Source organism: Schistocerca americana, chromosome 4 (assembly GCF_021461395.2).
Source record: "Schistocerca americana isolate TAMUIC-IGC-003095 chromosome 4, iqSchAmer2.1, whole genome shotgun sequence".
NCBI classification, from domain to species: domain Eukaryota; kingdom Metazoa; phylum Arthropoda; class Insecta; order Orthoptera; family Acrididae; genus Schistocerca; species Schistocerca americana.
In genome coordinates, this window is record NC_060122.1 from 62,268,309 (window position 1) to 62,288,954 (window position 20,646).

At 43.1% G+C, this 20,646-nt stretch overlaps 1 protein-coding gene across 1 annotated transcript in view; it reads left to right on the forward strand.

Annotated features, from left to right (window-relative positions):
- LOC124613258 (polyglutamylase complex subunit TTLL1-like) overlaps positions 1 to 20,646 on the forward strand; it is an 80,020-nt gene that overhangs the window by 14,517 nt on the left and 44,857 nt on the right. The window contains exons 3-4 of the mRNA XM_047141950.1: positions 272 to 450; positions 6,052 to 6,235. Of these exons, the coding sequence (XP_046997906.1) occupies positions 272 to 450; positions 6,052 to 6,235 (363 nt within the window). The remainder of the gene's footprint in view (positions 1 to 271; positions 451 to 6,051; positions 6,236 to 20,646) is intronic.

Below are 20,646 nucleotides of genomic sequence, written 5' to 3' on the forward strand. Positions count from 1 at the left end.
GCGAAGTATGTTGTTTATTATTTAAGACTGTTACGCACCTCAAACACACCTATATAACATGAATAAATTTAGGTTATTTCATATAGTCTAGTTTTCCAGATAACATTCCCGTAAATTTCTAAGACTTCTTTTTTACTATATGAACCGTCATTAAGACGGGTGGGGAGCGCGGAGTTTTAGAAAGACACGCTGTATTTGTACATTCAACACAGCAGAACCTGCCACACGCGCAGTGACAAGTTTGTTATTTTGTGTTTGTGTACCCACTTAGGATGATCAACCACTTCCCGAACCACCCGGAGCTGACGCGGAAAGACCTTCTGGTGCGCAACATCAAGCGCTACTGCAAGGAGCTGGAGCGCCAGCAAAACCCGCTGGGGGAGCGCTGTCCGTTCACGCGCCGCTACAAGCACCTCGACTTCGTGCCCGTCACATTCGTCCTGCCCGCAGGTAAGCCGGCCCGCCCGCACGCTCCCATCAGACTCCTCTGTGTGTATAAGGCGATAAGTGGGGCACATTAAGGTAAGGCACATTGCACAGAGTTCACACTTAACGTCGCAGCTGGAGCCAACGCAGTTATTAAAGCTGACGCTCTGCATCCCTCTGAACGAAATTATTTTACTCCCGACAGTTGCAGGACAGTGGTTAAGTCCGCAGTCATACAGAGTAGTAATTTTATTTACGAGGATCGTTCAGTAACTAAAGCAACACATTTTTCTAATGGTTTTGTTCATGATTTAAATGCACTTTACTGTTCCCAGATTCTTTGCCTATAAAACTCTTTTTCAACGTAATCTCTATACATTTCTATGGTCTTACAGCATCTTAATATGAGAGACTAATGCCGTCATGCTGGCGGTGTACTGACTCCATCTCCCCCATGTTCTCTTGCATAAGTATTGTAGTGTATTGTATGTTAACCGAGGACCTAGAAACGACGAAGAGGCTCCGTCCACGCCGCAGACACAGTGGTCCAAAACCCCACGACGACTACCGCAGTCCCCTTCAGCCCGCCGCCGCCCCACGCCGAACCCAGGGCTATTGTGCGGTTCGGCCCCCCGTGGACCCCCCAGGGAACGTCTCACACCAGACGAGTGTAACCCCTATGTTTGGGTGGTAGAGTAATGGTGGTGTACGCGTACGTGGAGAACTTGTTTGCGCAGCAATCGCCGACATAGTGTAACTAAGGCGGAATGAGGGGAACCAGCCCGCATTCGCCCAGCCAGATAGAAAACCGCCTAAAAACCATCCACAGACTGGTCGGTTCACCGGACCTCGACACAAATCCGCCGGGCGGATTCGTGCCGGGGACCAGGCGCTCCTTCCCGCCCGGAAAGCGGTGCGTTAGACCGCACGGCCAACCGGGCGGCCCATGCATAAGTAACTTCACGAACATTGCTTCAGTGCTTCCCGCCGTGGAGTTCATCCTCCAGTGGACCAAAGAGATGCGAGTTTGAAGGTACGATATCAGGACAGTAGGGCGAATGAGGAAGACCGGTCCACTAGGGTTCTGTGATGTCTGACAGCGCAGATTTGTTTGCGGCCTTTCGTTGTTGTGGAGAAGGAAAATTATGTTTCGATTTTTAAACTTTCCTTCAGTTTCGTAAGTCTCACAGTAGATGGAGTTGGTAGTTTGGTATCGAACGAAATAACACGTGCCGGCCAAAGTGGCCGAGCGGTTCTAGGCGCTACAGTCTGGAACCGCGCGATCGCTACGGCTGCAGGTTCGAATCCTGCCTCGGGCATGGATGTGTGTGATGTCCTTAGGTTAGTTAGGTTTAAGTAGTTCTAAGTTCTAGGGGACTGATGACCTCAGAAGTTAAGTCCCATAGTGCTCAGAGGCATTTGAAGCCTTTACCTCGTCGATTTTTGAATTAACACGTTCTGAGACCCACAAAATTGTAGCGAAGGCCTTAGAAACTGAGAGTACTGTGTTGAATTTCTGTTTTGAAGGAGATATTTTGTAGCGTCACTCCATAGATTTCCGTTTTTTTAAATTTATTTTTTATTTTTTCCAGGCTTAAAGTAGCCAGTTGCTGTTTCATCGACTGTTGCCATGTTTTACAAGAAGCCGTCACCATCAGCCTTATTACGAGACGGCAATTCGGCACAGATGTTCCTTCTTTCGTGTTTATGGTCTCCAGTTAGTCTTCCAGGGACCCATCGGGCACGAATCTTTGAATACACTAACTGGTAGACAATGTGTCAGCACTACTACCAGAGAGGTCAGGTTGAGCACTGAGTTGCCCGATTATTAATCGTCGATCACCCCGAATAATAGTTTCTGCACGTTGCGAGACTACAGGCAACACAGCTCTGTTCCACCGGCCTGCCCTTCGAAGCCCAGATTTCCTTATCAGCTTCCTGTTGACGACAGATGCTTCTCTCAGCGATTTACGCTGGTTTTATCCACATACCTGGGTCAGTAGATATTCTGCAAACACCTCTGTATATTTGAAATAGTCTGCATTTCCGCCAAAAGAAATTCGTTAACTTGTCTTCGCTTTTAGAAACATCTCATTTGTATGCGTCATTTCAAAAACTGGTTACAGCGCAGCCATCTACCGGGAGTTACTATAAACATATGAGATGACGCAGGAACGGCTAAAGAGGTCGCAAACAAAATTAATATTTTTTTAACCAAAACTGCCCGAGAAAAAAGAAGTGTCACTGTACTTAATGAACGCACTTCGTAGTAGTCTAATTCGATGCATCTTAGCATCGAATTCTCAAAGGAAATAGCAGAAGTTGATAATAGTCCTTTTCTCGATGGTTTGCCAAAATTCAGTTCCCTCAAGGCCATGCTGTTTTATGCTTTAGATGTTCCCTCAACACAAGTGTGGTTGTGTCATAAAGGACTCGCTCAGTTTCTTCTACCCGCCTCATCCGTATTCAGACTGCACTTCATTTGTAATGTCCTCATCAACAAAGGGACGTTGAATTCTAATCCCCCTCTTATCTCTCGATATTTACACTGGGGCGGCCGGAGTGGCCGAGCGGTTCTAGGCGATTCAGTCTGGAACCGCGCGACCGCTACGATCGCAGGTTCGAATCCTGCCTCGGGCATGGATGTGTGTGATGTCCTTAGGTCAGTTATGTTTAAGTAGTTCTAAGTTCTAGGGTACAGATGACCTCATAAGTTAAGTCCCATACTGCTCAGAGCCATTTGAACCATATTTACACTGGAGCAGTGAAATACCACAGATGTCAGAGTTGCTAATCTGTAACATTATTTCGTTTCGTAGAAAGAAAAGTTGTTATGTACATCGGATAACGTAAAGGGGAAGTTTGTTACATTTATTTCACTCCTGACACATCGAACGCTGGCTCTTGCTTGTGCTCTGTGTTGATGCCTTTCCGAAGTGCTGGTCGTTATAAGGGGAGTCCTGAGTGAGAGAAAACGATGTGGTTGTGCTCTCTTTCAACAGACGACCATAATTTTTCCAAGAAATGTACGTATACCATGAATTATCTCACTCCTGTAGGATAGAAAGGGAAATTTGTTGTACAAAATTTTTTCCTAACAAAAGTATTTAACACAGCACAAATACGTTTGTAGGCAAAGGATCACAAACATTCACAAAAAAATGTTGATTCATCGACAATAAGCTTTTTATTATACTATATTTATTTTGATATCAGAAATAGTAATCCCACTAGTACTCTTCACAACACATTACTTTTATAGAACTTCATGGAAACAAATTAGTGCGACACCCGACTTCGCTATAAGAGTAGAAAAGTGATCAATTCTGCAGAACAGTTATCTCTTATGACTGTCGCTGACCTGTAGTGAAACTCATATCAGTAATTATTTTAAACAATAAATCTTATCTGGTCATTCTCGATCACTTTAAACGCTGTACTCTCACGCAACACTCTGCTGTTCACATAGGGTTGCCAGGTCCAGAAACAGAAAAGCAGAATCGGCGTTGTATTTAGCCGGAAATTTTGCCGCAAAATCCGGGCTACAAATTATAAATTGAAATAGTCAGTTGGGTATTTTCAATCGTCTATTAATGATCAATTACAGTCAGTTTTTATGAGGTCAACGCTAAGAAACTAAAAAAAAAAATAAAATCGTTAAACAGCTTTACAACTTGGCCATTTTGACAGGAACTATGTGCTCAGTTTCTTTACCTGCTGTACTCCTCTGGAGATAATCTTATGTAAAAATAAAGAAGTTCGTCATTACGCTAAATAAACAATCATCTGTTTTTCTGAGACGGAAAGGCTACAGATATTTGTTAACTTTGATCATTTCAGTTAAATTATTAAAAAATAGCATTAATTTGTGATTAAGTACTACTATTTCCTACTTGAAAATCCACTTTACCAAGAAAGTAATTTTTTTGGAAATCATTTCGTGGAACTCTTGAAAGGATAATTTTAAATTACAAAACAACATCATATTCGTGAATGTTTTGCGGTTTATAGCGTTCCTTTTTCCACTGGGAGTTTACGAGTTTTGACGTTGACATTGTGGCCCAGAACAGTAAGGAAATATTTCGCAAAGTAATACTGAAATGATTCAGTATAAAATTATTCATTATGATGCGATTTGAAATAAGGTGTCCACTTTGCATGAACGAAAAACTTTTTAAAGGTAGAGCCATCTGTTTTGTTCGATGAATTTCGTGAAATCTTGACGCTGATTAAAAACTTCTTGTCATCCAACTTTGTTTTTACTAGAGTGGCAGTAGTTGATATATCCATATACCGTTATGGTGTATCTCCTCATTCGTCCTTATCTTATAAGCTTGCATTGGGCCTTAGCTGTGCGTTCTTTATTTCGTCTCTAAAAAACCTAACATAAGCCGAACAGCCCGGGCTTGTATATATTTCGACAGACAGGACTGTTAAAAACAGACACGTCCACGTAAAGCCGGATACTTGGCAACCCCATGTCCACACGTTATTACAGTCCGCAGAAGGTGACGATTTATTCAGCAAGTGGCGTCCAGAGTCTGCCGTCAGTCGAGACAACACAAAGATCAATTTTGACAGTTGAAAACTATAATAGGCCACAAAAGTATGGCGGCCTGCTGCTCTCAGCATACTAACATAACACAGGGGAGGAGGTCTCTAACATAATTTTTCGAAGGCAGTATAAAGCGTAATTAGTGAAATGGAAAGCGGTTTATTCTGTTCACGTCGAGGCTGAAAAGATAAGTTTGGTCTAAATGCCTGAGGAATGAAACCGTGACGATACCTGTCCCACGAAGAAATCGTACTCAATATTCATCAACTGAATGTAGCTCAGCATTCGTGGTGGTCATGTCAGAGAAGTTACTCCTGGAACTAGAGTAACGAAGAAATACTTTCTGGCTTTTAGCTCTTGACTGCGCAGTGAACAATAATTCATTTCCTCATTTGCTATTCATTTGTGGTATGTATTTTATCGGATGATTTACAACGCAAATAGGAAAAAAATTAATGGTATTTGTCTTTATTGACTTTTCAGTCTTTTAGCCCACGAAGTGGTTGCAGTTAGCAGCCTTGAAAAGACACTCTGTTTACTCAGCGTGCTTAGTTACATCATATGGTAAGCTATGAATAAAGATCGGCGAAGCCATACATGGCAGCAGTCACTGACATTGCTGCAGGTCATGATACTTAAATTCTCGCGCTGTGTTTGTACAACAATTTCCAAGGTAGGTATGAGCGAAATAAATCAACGTGATATTACCAGAAGATACAACGGTGACAAGGAAATATCCTCTAGAATTTCCTTGTAACTAGCGAAAGAACAGTGCCATACGAGGTTCAATAATGAACAATAGTTACTAGGCTTAAAAAGAACTTCTAAGAGACAGTATTTTCAGAAGCGGCAGACGCAACTATTTAATGTAGTTAGTTGTATTTCTGGGATTCTTTTTGAAGCTATGCACTGGTTCTTAGTCAAAGGGAATAGCTCTTCCAAAGATGGATTAAGAACCTCATTATAAAGGAAAGAGTCAGTAATACAGTAAGCAATTTTAATTTCTTGTTACCACTTTTTCTTCGTTGACCGTAGCCAGCTGACCATTTGATGTTGTTCCACTGACGCAGACTACAACATATTTCTGGAAGAATACCGCACCGGTCCCCACAAGACGTGGATAATGAAACCGTGTGGAAAGTCTCAAGGCGCAGGGATCTTCCTCATCAATCGGCTGTCGAAAGTCACCAAGTGGACCAGAGACACAAAGGCGCTCATGGGACCATGGTCGAGAGAGTCCTACGTCATTTCCAGGTACGTGGATATCAGTCCTTTCAAAATACTCCTATGGGGAAACGCTTACCTTGTTCTCATTCGGCTGCTAGTATTCAGTAAATGCACTCTTACACTAACACTGAGGACATTAGTATTCACATGGCAATGGCTGTGTTAATGTATATTTTGAATCAAACACCCACTACTACGTTGTAAGGCAATTAGGCAGCCTAGTGTCAAATTCCAAGTCAGTATCACTGAGATAGAGACGCAACTTTCTTCTCTTTTACAGCAAATGCAATAGCACTTTACATTTTAATAGGCCGTTTCACTCGCTGCCGCATTTATCTACTACAATATTTACTGTTTTGTATGTAAAAGTAATTTAGAGCAAATGTTATTCAAAAATTTCTGGCAAAAGTAGGAGCACATGTGGATTCTGCAGTCGTGATGTCACATTCTCGTGTGAGCAAGTTAAGAGTTCTTCTGTTTTTTCTGGGTCAGCGGTAACGTTCAGATGGAGTGACGGGACGGGAAGTGAGCTTGAGAGAAGTAGACAACCTCTCTTTTATCCCGGTGAATGATACCGGGTTTATATAAGTGTGTATGAAATGCCGGATGCAACAGATATTTTATATGCGTCTTATTTGAAATTAACTCAAGGAAACTCGAATTTTAGTAATGAGATACATTTTGTTCGGACCAAGATCACCAAAAATCCCTTTATTTGCGTGCATCCCCGAGATGGAAACAGTCTGTTACTATTCATTTTAGACTGCAACAGGTAGGTATAGAGTGTTTCAAAATGAGTATACGGATTTTGAGGCTTTGTAGCATTTATTACATTCAACTTACGATTATAACTAACACATCAATCGAAAGAGTAACTCAAACACCTTTCTTTGCATACCTGTGCGCAAAGGACTGAGTATGTAACGACCAAGAGTGACTGAAGAACGTGTTGAATGAGTGAGTGTGTATCTCGCGTAACCCAAGAAATCTGCTCAGAAGGTCAGTCTGTGTTGAGACGTCTAAAGAGACACAAACAGCTACGTCCTTATCGTTAGCAGCTGTTACAAGCTCTAAATCCTACACACTACGATTTATTTGCAAATTTTGCAATGACGATTTTCTGGATCGTGCCGTCTTCAGTGATGAAAAAACATTTCACCTAGGTGTAAATGTGAACACACATGATGTGCGTATGTCTGGGGGTCAGAAAATCCCCACGAGATGGTACAGTTGCAAACAGACTACACTACATAGATTTTTTATGCCATATTCCGCAGGAAAGATTAGGAGCCTTTCATTTTCGTTGAAGCAACTGTTACTGGTGTTTCGTAGCTTGGCGCACTAGAGCTATGGCTCTTCCCTCGATTGCAACAAGCTGAACCGCACATCTTCATTTGGCAGCAAGATAGGGAGTATTCAGACTGGCATAACTCACCATACAATTGGTAAGGCGGACATTGTATCCGACCGCTGGACTGGCTGCAAAGGGGCCGTATGGCCGAGCTTGTTTTGCATGACTACGTTCATGCACGATCTGACGTCATTCGATTTTAACCTTCTGGGGTTCCTAAAAGATCATGTGTATTTGCCTCCGATACCTTATAATCTACCTGACTTTAGAAACAGCACTGTCGGAACAGTTACTTCAGCCACTGTGATCAAGGTTTCGGAAGAACTTGTATATTGACTCGATGGGCGAAAGAATTGTGGTCTCACTGAACACTTGCAAGAAAAACTGTTAGAGTTGCTCTTTCATTTGATATATTATCTGTAATTATGATCTCAATGTAAGAAATACTACAAAGCCTTAAAACCAGAACATTCATTTTGAAACACCATGTAATTTCCCCGCTACTTAAAACAAATTGTTCAAACACAAGCACGCGCACTCCGTCTCTTCACCGACAGTATCACTAACAGTCGCAGTGAAAGTGTCATAAATGTGTTTAGACGTACTTCTTGACTTGTTAGCAATTTAACTTAGTGGTTCTTTCCTGCGCTGCAACTACACTACTGACCATTAAAATTGGTACACCAAGAAGAAATGCAGATGATAAACGGGTATTCATTGGACAAATATATAATACTAGAACTGACATGTGATTACATTTTCATGCAATTTGGGTGTATAGATCCTGAGAGATCAGTAACCAGAACAACCACCTCTGACCGTAATAACGGCCTTGATACGCCTGAGCATTGAGTCAAACAGAGCTCGAATGGCGTGTACTGGTACAGCTGCCCATGCAGCTGCAACACTGTTCAAAGTCCACTGTTCAAAGTGCCGTCAATGTGAACAAGAGGTGACCGAGACGTGTAACCAATGGCACCCCACACCATCACGCCGGGTGATACGCCAGTATGACGATGACGAATACACGCTTCCAATGTGCGCTCACCGCGATGTCACCAAACACGGATGCGGCCATCGTGATGCTGTAAACACAACCTGGATTCATCCGAAAAAATGACGTTTTGCCATTCGTGCACCCAGGTTCGTCGTTGAGTACACCATCGCCGGCGCTCCAGTCTGTGATGCAGCGTCAAGGGTAACCGCAGCCATGGCCTCCGAGCTGACAGTCCATGCTGCTGCAAACGTCGTCGAATTGTACGCGCAGATGATTGTTGTCTTACAAACGTCCCCATATGTTGACTCAGGGATCGAGACGTGGCTGCACGATCCGTTACAGCCATGCGGATAAGATGCCTGTCAACTCGACTGGTAGTGACACGAGGCCGTTGGGATGCAGCACGGCGTTCCGTATTACCCTCCTGAACCCACTGATTCCATATTCTGCTAACAGTCATTGGATCTCGACCAACGCCAGCAGCAATGTCACGATACGATAAACCGCAATCGCGAAAGGCTACAATCCGACCTTTATCAAAGTCGGAAACGTGATAGTACGCATTTCTCCTCCTTACACGAAGCATCACAACAACGTTTCACCAGGCAACGGCGGTCAACTGCTGTTTGTGAATGAGAAATCGGTTGGAAACTTTCCTCATGTCAGCACGTTGTAGGTGTCGCCACCGGCGCCAACCTTGTGTGAATGCTCTGAAAATCTAATCATTTGCATATCACAGCATCTTCTTCCTTTCGGTTAAATTTCGCGTCTGTAGCACGTCATCTTCGTGGTGTAGCAATTTTAATGGCCAGTAGTGTATACTGAACGGCAAATAGCAATATTTCTTTCTCATGTCAGTTGCGTTTCCTGATTCAGCAACAGTGTTGTTACTACTTACATCAAAAATATTTTGTGGTTGATGCTTGAAGCACTGCAAAGTTTGTGCACTGACAGAAAGACTCGAGGGTTAAGTAAAAGTTACCGAGATACCTAACATGTATGCCAGAGAGAGACCATCCTTTTATATGAATCCCCTCGATCATAATTAGTGTTCACAGAGAAAGATTGATATAATCAGATAAAGAAAAACGCTATAATAAAAATAATTTTAACCCCTTTTACTCTTAAAACTAGTGTTTCTTTGGTAGCATGGAATCTATAAAACCTGTCAGTGTTCTCTGACACCGTGCACATCTGCATCCTGATCTGTTTTTCATACGGTGCTTTCTGGAGCCAGCGTATCAGCTGAAAGAATTTAATATCCTCCTCAAACCACTGTAACTCAATTAAGGTCATATGTAATGGAAGATCCTTCGGTTGGAAGCCACGCGGAGTAGCCGTGCGGTCTCATGCGCCTTGCCACGGTTCACGCGGCTTCCCCCGTCGGGTCCTTATCGTAGGTTGATTTAAGTAGTGTGTAAGCCGAAGGATCGATGACCTCAGCAGTTTGGTCCCATAGAAATTACCACAAATTTTCAAATTTTCTGTTGGCAGCATCAAGTCTTACAAGGAAGACATCAGCCATGGTGCCAGGTACGGGTTCACCTGCTGCACTGACCAAGTACGTGGTTAACATCGTACTTTCACAAACTTCCGCCATACCATCTGTGTAAGCCACTGGTAACTGGAAGGCCTAGGTGAAAACCCCTCCTAGCATAATCTTGCTATCACTAACCGGAGTACGTCCGTCTTTCATACATAGAGCAGGAAGTCAGTTTCTCTTTTTTGTTTTTATTTTCTTTTATTTTTCATAAGTGGTGAATTGCAGATCTTGCACCTGCATTTCCTTCACAAAAAGCGTCCTCGGTTGTGTGATGGATGTGTTCCACTCTCTGTACACCTTTACAGTTCTTGCCTCTACAGCTCCCTATAGTACCATGGAAAGTTCTTAACACATGTCATATCATCCTCCCCTCACCTTCAGCCACTATTTTTCATACATTCCTATCGCTTGCCAACTATGCGGAGAATGTCCTAATTCTTACCTTACCAGTCTACTTAATTTTCAGTATACTCCTGTAACACCACATATTCGTTCGACTGTCTTCTTTTCTGATTTTCTCACACTCCATGATACTCTTCCAAGCCAAGCTGTGCTCTAGGCGTATATTGTCACAAAATTATTCCTCATATTAGGACCTATGTCTTCTATATATCCTCTTATTAGCTTGCTAATGCTACCACGACCACAACATACGCGGGATACACTTTAACGCAGAATTCATTTTAATTTTTTCATAGACTTATCGCATTGTTTTCATGTTGTCCTTAATTAATCATTTCTTCAATACATGCGAACACGCTCCCTGACTGCCTGTAGTGGGATGCAGACGCTTGAATTGTACTGACGTGTGTTCTTTGCATTTGGTCTTTCCACAGAATTAATCTCCATTGCTAGCTATCCCCACATCAGCCGCATATTTTGCTTTACAGAGTCCATGATGTTCATGTTCTTGCTACAGCTGTGGACATCCAAAGCCTTGCCGTAGACTACATGCGATCCACATTTTTTTATCCTGTGTGGACGCTGCTGTCTTCGGTATGCACGTCGACGTATAACAAGCATGGCCTTACGGTGAAATTGGTTCTAATACTCTTTGCCAAATTGATTATGCTGGGAACATTATAGTGTCTCAGTGTGTAGCACTGGTCAAATAATATGCGCCAGTAACCCCAAGGCAGAAAGCGTGACAAATGACATGACGCGTGTTATGCCATGTACGAGGGTGAGTCAAATGAAAACCTTAAATTTGTAATAACAAATAGAAATTTCGCGCCGTTATCCTGTAGGTTGGTAAGCGTGCTACAAACAGGGTGCAGAATGGCCTGTAGGTGGCAGCATAGTGCATATGCACACATACCGTCTCAGTATCAGTATAAAGATGGCCGCCCCACTTGCGACTTGCATCAAGGAAGAACAGCATTCTGTTATTCGGTTTTTGCGTAGTGAATGTTTGAAACTTATTGAAATTCATCGACGAATGAAGGTTCAGTACGGTGATGCATGTTTGTCACAGCAGCAAGTCTACGAGTGAAGTAGGAAGTTCGCAAATGGTGTGACTTCCGTGGAAGATGTTCCTCATCCACGTTAGGCACAACGAGTTGTGACCCCATAGAACATTGCAGCAGTTGAAACCATAGTGAAGGAAAATCGCCGAGTGACACCGAATGACATTGCAGCATGTTTACAGATTAGTAAAAAATGGTTCAAATGGCTCTGAGCACTATGGGACTTAACTTCTGAGGTCATCAGTCCCCTAGAACTTAGAACTACTTAAACCTAACTAACCTAAGGACATCACACACATCCATACCCGAGGCAGGATCCGAACCTGCGACCGTAGCGGTCGCGCGGTTCCAGACTGTAGCGCCTAGAACCGCGCGGCCACACTGGCCGGCACAGATTAGTCATGGGTCAGCACACCACATTGTGCATGATGTGCTCCAGTTTCACGAAGTCTGCAAGATGAGTGCCACGTCAGCTGACTCCTTAAATGAGAGATCGACGTGTTCATGCTTGTGAAGAACTTCTTCGGCGCTTTGAATGAGAAGGTGATGGCTTCCTTGCAAGAATCGTTACTGGGGACGAAACCTGGGTTCAATTCACCAATCACTTCCTCATCCACCATACTCACCAGACCTTGCCCCAAATGATTTCCATATGTTTGGACCATTCAAGGACGCAACTGGAGGAAAGAAATTCCGTTCTGATGAAGAAGTACGCCACGCTGTGCATGAGTGGTTGCGCGTACTACCAAAAGAATTTTTTGCTAAAGGAATTTCTGCACTTTGTAAGCGCTGAAGGACTTGCATTGAGCGTGGGGGAGATTATGTTGAAAAGTGATACAGATTTGTACCACTTCTGCACAATAAATAATATTTAAGGTTTTCATTTGACTCACCCTCGTACATATGTGGCATATGTGTGACTCCGTGCAAATACAGTTGATTCAGCGTTAGTAACGTGCCACTTCGGACGATGAAGGAGTTGTGGTTTCATTCAAATTTGTTAATATTAATCAACAAAAGTCTAAAAGATGTTGTTGGGTACATCCTTACCGGTATACCAATGTAAACGAAAGTGGAGCTTATAAGATGTTTCAAATCCGAATATCGATGCATTTTTACTTTTACTTTTTCCGAGGATACACTACCATTCAGATAATCGTTGCTGAAACGTCAAAGGCAATAAAGGAACATTGCTGGCTGTATATTTAACAACACTATCTGTTGTAACCTGGAAGATAAAAGCTGATAGTTACCAGGATTTATCGAGTCTATAGAACACTATTGGTAGCTTCGACGTAAAACACCTCAGAACTGAAGCTCCTGCTGACTCTGGATCAACATTTTACAATTCCAAACCACGGTCTTCTTAGCTGTTTCATACGTAGAAGGATTATTTTTATCAACTGACGTCGGGGAGTATAGTCCCAACAATGCTGAGAGAGTAAAATGTAAATATCATGTGAGTAGGGCCTCCCGTCGGGCAGACCGTTCGCTGGGTGCAAGTCTTTCGATTTGACGCCACTTCGGCAACTTGCGCGTCGATGAGGATGAAATGATGACGATTAGTATAACACAACACCCGGTCCCTGAGAGGAGAAAATCTCCGACCCAACCGGGAATCAAACCCGGACATTCTGTCGCGCTGACGACTCAGCTGCCGGGAGGGGACTTGAAAGAGAATTAAAACAAAGTTGGTCCGGCAAAGCATTGTTGTTTTAGGAACATACATCATTCCCGGAAGAATACTGAAAATTTCCATAGTATTTTGCTATGGATGAAGTTTTTCCTTTAACGAAGCACATAGTGAGACCATATCCTCTTTCACAAACAATTGATGAAAAGCGTATTTTTACTTAGGAAATACCTAGAGGAAGAAACTATATAGAATGTTCCTTTGATATGGTGGTGTCCAAGATCCGGTTTGTAAATATCACTAAATTGCGACACGAATAAAATCTATGTATAGTTCACGCCACTCTTTTGCTACGTGGCCATATATCAAAGCGTGACCGAGTATATTCTACGTCATGTATCAGAATAATATAGACCACTCTGAAGAGAACTAACGTCAGTACTCACTAAACCAACAGAAGTCTAAAAATGTTGGTATAAAGTTGAGAAAAGGGCTCTGTAGTTTCGTTCTTAGCCCATGTTGACAGTTATTTTGGCAGAGAAAAGTATGTATGTTGATACATACCGATAGGATCTGATAACACACTGCATCCACCGATTCAATAGAACTAACGGCAGACTTTTTTATGAAAAAGCACCTATCGTATTTCTGTTTAGTTGTACATTTTCCTTCTCTTGTACAACTAAATTATATGATTTTCAATTCCTGTTCCTGTCAATGGTGTTTCACTTGCAATCGTTTCCCCCGACTTATCTGAGCGTTGTTGTTGTTGGATACAGCACTGCTGTGATCATAAACACATAGAAACTTCTCCATACGACCAACAACATGAGTAAGGTACTCCGGATCGTCTCTAATTTTCCTGGGTACTGAGGCAATCTCCCAACGAAAGCAGACCCTTTCATAAACTGTCAACTGGCGTAGTCGTGGCGTGTGGCGGAAGTGGAGCACGCCGCATTCGTTTGGCAGTGACGTGGCACCCCATTCCAGACAGTGGCGTCGCGTCAGACTCGTAAGCGCTGTTTAGGAAGACAGTATTGGTTCCATGTGAAGTTAGAGGCTAGAGATATGCCTTTGTGCCACGCCACGCGCCAAAAGACTTGCCACATCACTTCCTTTTGCCCTCTGCCTTACACAAATTTAACATTACGGTATGTATTATGATTTTCAGGTGATATAGCAGCAATGATTTTCAAGTAACAGAAGTGATATATAGTTAAACCCAGTACGGAAAGTGAAGAAAATGACACTCAAATTTCATTACTTACTAAATGCGAATCATTTTTGCAGTTACAATGGAGCTTCAGTAGCATTATCAGCTGTCAGTAACATGCTGTGAGATGTTAGCATGAACTCATCGTAAGAATTCATAGTAATCATTACCATTCAAAATACTCTTTCTATCAGTCCTCCAGTGTCTTGGAAGAGCACCAAGCTGCGCTAAAGGCAGTCATAGAGAATGTTCAGAGATAGGCTGTACGCATTTTCACGACTTTCTGCATTCAGCTTGAGTGTATCAAAGAAATGCTCAAGAAGCTGCTTTGCGAGGTCCACCAAGAAATGCGTCGTGCATTAACAAGAATCTGTGAGTCCCCACACCAAAAACGGTGAAGAAGCGCGCTATCCTCACCAGCATACACTTCGGGTGTTGATCACATATCTAAAGTTAGGGATATTTTCATTTATTCTGAAGGGTTCTTCTGAAGTGTTTTTCTTCTAGCTTACCTTATACAAGTGTAATAGCTCGGGGTAAATCTAAGTGGTAAAGTATTTATACACAAATGCGTTTTGTGTATAGAACATCTTTTTAGATGAAGATGTAGTTATGCGTCCCCTTCGAGGATGTCCCAAATAAATGGTGGAGCCATCTACAGTACCAGGGCAGTCTCTTAGAGAAACGAATGCTGCTGCGATACCCCTTTCATTTTGTGACATGCAGCAAAACCAAATAACTGTTACATGTCAGATATAGTTCGATCTTCTGGAGGGGATCAGCAGCAGGATGCACTAGTTGTGGAATTATCAGCAGTGCCCGTCTGAGGAACTCTTCGAGATTTCAACTTACAGGATGGGGCAAATAGGACTAGGCTGGAGAACAGAGTTCCAGGGTACAAGCAAACAAAGCAGAGGAAATGGAAATGCAGAGCTGACCTGATTACATCAGATGTTGAAAGGGACCAACATTCATCTCATAGCACTCTTGGGCCCTGGTCAGCAAGTTACTGAAGTCGGTTGGAAGCTGGACTGTTGGAACTGCTACAGTCTCATCTGAAATGCTCTGCTGCAGTTGTTGAAGACTATGAGAGCTGTTGCGAAACGCCTTGGACTTGAGGGCTCCCCACACTAAGCAGTCGTGTACTGACAGATGTGGTGGCCTATGTAGACAGCTAGGTCTGCGACCAGACTGAAGTCCTCTAACGTCTCTGTCAAGCGTGAAGATTGTCTAAATGTGCTCCAAGGTTCGACCGGCTGTATGGGCAGTTTCTCCATCCTGTAGGAAGTAACTGTAGGTCTTTTCCTCCAACGTTAGTGCTGCCACAAAGCGTTGCAAAATGTTGGCAATAAAACGCGCCAAAGGCAGCGTCTGATGAAAGAAGAGGGTGCCAATAATGCTGAGTGCAGACACTGGCCACAAACCCCAACCTTCTAATTATGCAATGGTGTTTCGTGGAACTTATGCGTATTCCCCGCTGCCCAGAACCTGTGCTTCTGTGAGTTGACGTAACCATTCAAGGGAAACCAGGCTTCATCGCAAAAAAAGGAACTGATCCATGTCCAAGCCATTCATTGTTATCTCTGTGATCAGCAACTCTCAAAACTGGAGGCGCTGAAGAGCATCTACTGGTTTTAATGCATGAACAACAGACACTTGGTACGAATGCTTCTGTTGGTCAACAAGGAATATTCGTTCGCATGTTCGACATGATATGCCGGTCTCTTGCGACAGGCGTCAGGGTTCATTTGGTAGGACTGTGAAGCATTTTCTGGTGAACTGCAGCAAGATTTTCTGGTGTGTGGACATGTTTTGGAATGTTTTTTGACTTGTTAAAGTCAGATCCTGTGTGATGCCGTATTTCGGACTAAGTGTTGCATGACACACTTTGCTAGCACTTTAAAACCATTAAACATTTGAGTAAATAACTGACCACACCGTTTCCATGGCTCTGTTATCACGGAACTTTCCACAACGGACTACCACTGCTCCACAGTGAGTACTATCACCACACTGCACCGTTCCACTGACGCTGACACAGCCCGCACTATGCTCTGAGGCTGTGTGGATCACGTAGCAGGCGTACACGTGGTGTGCGCGTCACGGAATGTGGTTGTATCCACACAATCACTACACGGGGTGTGATTGTATGCATACATTCGCGGCCAGTCGTATCCACTCCCCCCGGGCCACTTTTATCCGCCACTCCCTCTATTAGCTCACAGTAGCTATTCGCTACGGTCGGCTGAGGTGATGTGACAAATATGCAAACGACAGTGAAGCCTAAGACAGTTTCCTTTCAACTCCTGTAGAAATCAGCACTGATGCAAAATATAAGAAGAACACCAAACAGTAATCCTGTCAATTCATCACGTAACTTCGCTAGCAGTGCATCGCCAAATACGATTACAGGAAGGAACTGAATAACCTACGAAGCTAACAAGATGCTTGATCAAAAGCTACGATTGAAAGGGTTGATTTTCTTTCCAGTGGATCTGACGTGGCGTTTTTTGATCTGAATCTACGTCTGCATCCCGGAAGTCACCTTACGGTGAGTGCTGGAGGGTACTTGTGGTACCAACTGCGTTTTCGGCCCGTCCTTGTTCATTTTCCTGAAAGGTAAACCTCCTTATTAGATCTAGTTTCTTTGACTTTCTCGTTGTCATGATTTCGCGAGACGTGTTATGGATGAAGCAATATGTTGTCCGATTCTTCCCAGAAGCCACTCTTTCAGAATTTTAATAGTAAACCTCTCCATGATAAACAATGCCTCTCTTGTAGCGCGGGATAAAAGATCCCGTGACGAACCCCACCTGCCACTCCTCTCTCTCTCTCTCTCTCTCTCTCTCTCTCTCTCTCTCTTTCTCTTTCCTCTTCTTTTAATCCAATCTGATAATGGTCCCTCATAGGGTATATTCTAACATAACATTCGCGTGCGCTTGTGGGGTCGTACGCGTTGGCTGTGCTACATGATCTCTGGCAAGTGCTATCAAGCGTAGATACCTGGAAGACGTATGACCCACGTGCCTCAGACTTGTTGAGATACCACAAACTTTCCATACGTGACCACATGTATGGGAAAGTCATTCGCTGATGTATTAATCAGTAAAAGACAAACTGTCGTCAATAATTAATTTACTTAAAGGAATTAATGGTGTTTGTCAAGTACTCAGTCGAGATGTTATTTCCACTTTTCGCACAATTTTTTGACGACAGTCCCAGTGGTCTTCTTTCGCTGCTGGAGCTCTCCTACTACACTGTCCAGCTACATTAGTGTGACCACCTGTCAAAAGTCTGAATAACCATCTTCTGCAGCGCGGACCGCAAACAGACATTCAGGAAGATAGTCCGTGAGGTTCTGGTGGATAAAGACAGGCATGTGGAGCCATGGCGACTCCACTGCTGTAGCCACCTGCCCTAGCTTTCTCGGCTGGGGAATCATGGCCCGAACAGCCCGATCGAGGTGGTCCCACAGATTCTTGATTTGGTTTACATCCTGGGAGTTTGGTGGCCAGCGTTAAACTTATGGTAGACCTACCTTGGGCTACTGGAAACAAGTTCTTACACTGCGAGCTTCGAGACACTTTGCAGATGCTATCGTGTGTAGGAAAAACAAGCTGTATGTAAGAGTGCACATGGTCGCCAAGGATAGATGCATACTTGTCTTGCTCCATTGTGCCTTCCAGAATGATGAGATTGATACGTCGTGGTATGGGAAAACTTAACCAGAACGTAAGGTAAACAGAGCTCAAAGGCTGCAGGGAGTGAAAGCGTAGACCCAAATGAGGTTACAGTTTCAAACACAATTTAATTTTATTAAATATTAAAAAACACTTCTTCACTGATATATATATATGTTGTGAATGTTCAGCGGCCCTGGAGTTAAAAAATTTTTGTTGTGTTTTGTGATATATATATATACATATATATATATATATATATATATATATATATATATATATATATATGTATATCAAAACCAGTTAAAAAATTTTTGTTGTGTTTTGTGATATATATATATATATATATATATATATATATATATATATATATATATATATATATATATATATATATATCACAAAACACAACAAAAATTTTTTAACTCCAGGGCCACTGAACATTCACAACTGTAATGTCAGAATGACAATCTTACGATTCAAGATAGTCACGATGTGAAGGACCCTACACTTTTGATTAATTATTGACCAATGCAATAAGTTACTGAAAGGAATGACTTCAATCATTCGGCCAGAAAGGCCAATCAAATATAACCACAAATGCTGTTTAGATAATGCTACAAGAATGCAAAGCCCACAATTTATTTACTTCGTCCAAAAGAGCAGTAAAGCCCAAAAGACAAATTCGTATACCAAAGGAGATCTTTTTTTAATGAAACAAGCTAACAAGATACAATTAATAACCAAAAAGGGGTAGCGACATCGCCACTCGGCCTGAAGGGCCTGAATATCAGTAAAAATTAATATTTGAGAATGGTTGGAGTTAGTGAGTTAGCACTTAAAACCAGCCCGTGCTCCTCACCACTGGGAAAAATTTACAATCAGCTGTGCTACGACTGCCTGCTTTAGCAATATGGCGCAGACCAGCAGAACAACTAGGAACTTCACCAACGTGGCGAAACGTCCACATAGGGCATGACAGCAACCCTCTGTAACACATAAGATAAAAATTACTAAACATTGAAACACATGGTTCAAAATATAACGCCTATCTAGGCAGGAACTATTAATGACGCCCACTGGCCTTCGTAAATCTTCGGCTTAGTAAATGTGACGGCCAGGACTAAATAATAATATCACTCAAATTGTAAAATACAAGGTCGTTATTGCACTTGGGTCAACCACAGATAATATTTTAGGTTCAGTTATTAAGGCACAGAGAGTTAACACTCTTTTCTAGTGATAGTTACACTTGACAATATAACAGCAGATCATTGAACCGGGATTTCGGGCACGCCTGAGCCTACTAAAATTGCGAAACCACCATGGCACACGACCTTAGAGCAAAACACACCCTATGACACGGGCAGAAATTGAGTCAGACTCATCAAGTCAAGAAATTCTCACCGTTAGTCCAGAAGGCAGACAAGCATTCGGCGACAGGTTGCAACCAGCACCAACTCGAGTTATGTCAATAGCCCCAGTTCCGCCGTAGCAACGCGGACACGTCGCGTCAACAGTTGCCACGCCGAGCTTCCTTATCACACAGCCCGTCCCGAGTACACACGCTCCTAGCAATCACGCGCGTTCACAGGAAGTACTACCACCTTTCCCGCAACATTGCGCTGCCACACAACCGGAAACTAAACTCCCCGTCTCACTCCGGCAGCAGCACTCGATACTCTCGTCGCCAGCAGGTCTCTACACCAGAACACAGCGCCCTCCGAAATTTAAAAGCAAACGGACCTATCGCGGCAGAGAAAATGCAAGGCTCCGGAAGACGACACACCACACCTAGACAAAGATGAAGATGATACGGTTCAGAGATCATCCAGCGAAGGTTACGAAAACATTCTCCACATCCCAACGCTCCTTCCTGTGCCCTGGACCCTTCAAACGACTGTTGCAAGGCCACTCCCACCAATGGCCACCTGTCTGATGAAGTGCAACGTGTGATTCATCTGAAAACGCCACCCGTCGCCACTTAGTGTACCTCAGTTTACAATATTGTCGTACAAAATTCCAGTCTTCATCGCCGATGAACAGCCGTCAGCATGGGATCATTAACCAAGTGCTTGCTGTGGAGGCCCATATGAAGCAACATTCGCTGTACGGTCGTCGGACCAGACACTGTAGGTAGCCCCTTGGTGCATTAGGGTGGTCAGTTACTCAACAGTCGCACGTCTATTCACCGCTACACATCTCCATAGCCGTCGTTCACCCACGTCGCCTACGGCCTGTGGTGCACCACAGTTGCCTCAGAGCAGGTTTTGGATAGCCTCGGTTTGCTACGCGTGGTATATACAGGGTGTTTCAAAAATGACCGGTATATTTGAAACGGCAATAAAAACTAAACGAGCAGCGATAGAAATACACCGTTTGTTGCAATATGCTTGGGACAACAGTACATTTTCAGGCAGACGAACTTTCGAAATTACAGTAGTTACAATTTTCAACAACAGATGGCGCTGCGGTCTGGAAAACTCTATAGTACGATATTTTCCACATATCCACCATGCGTAGCGATAATATGGCGTAGTCTCTGAATGAAATTA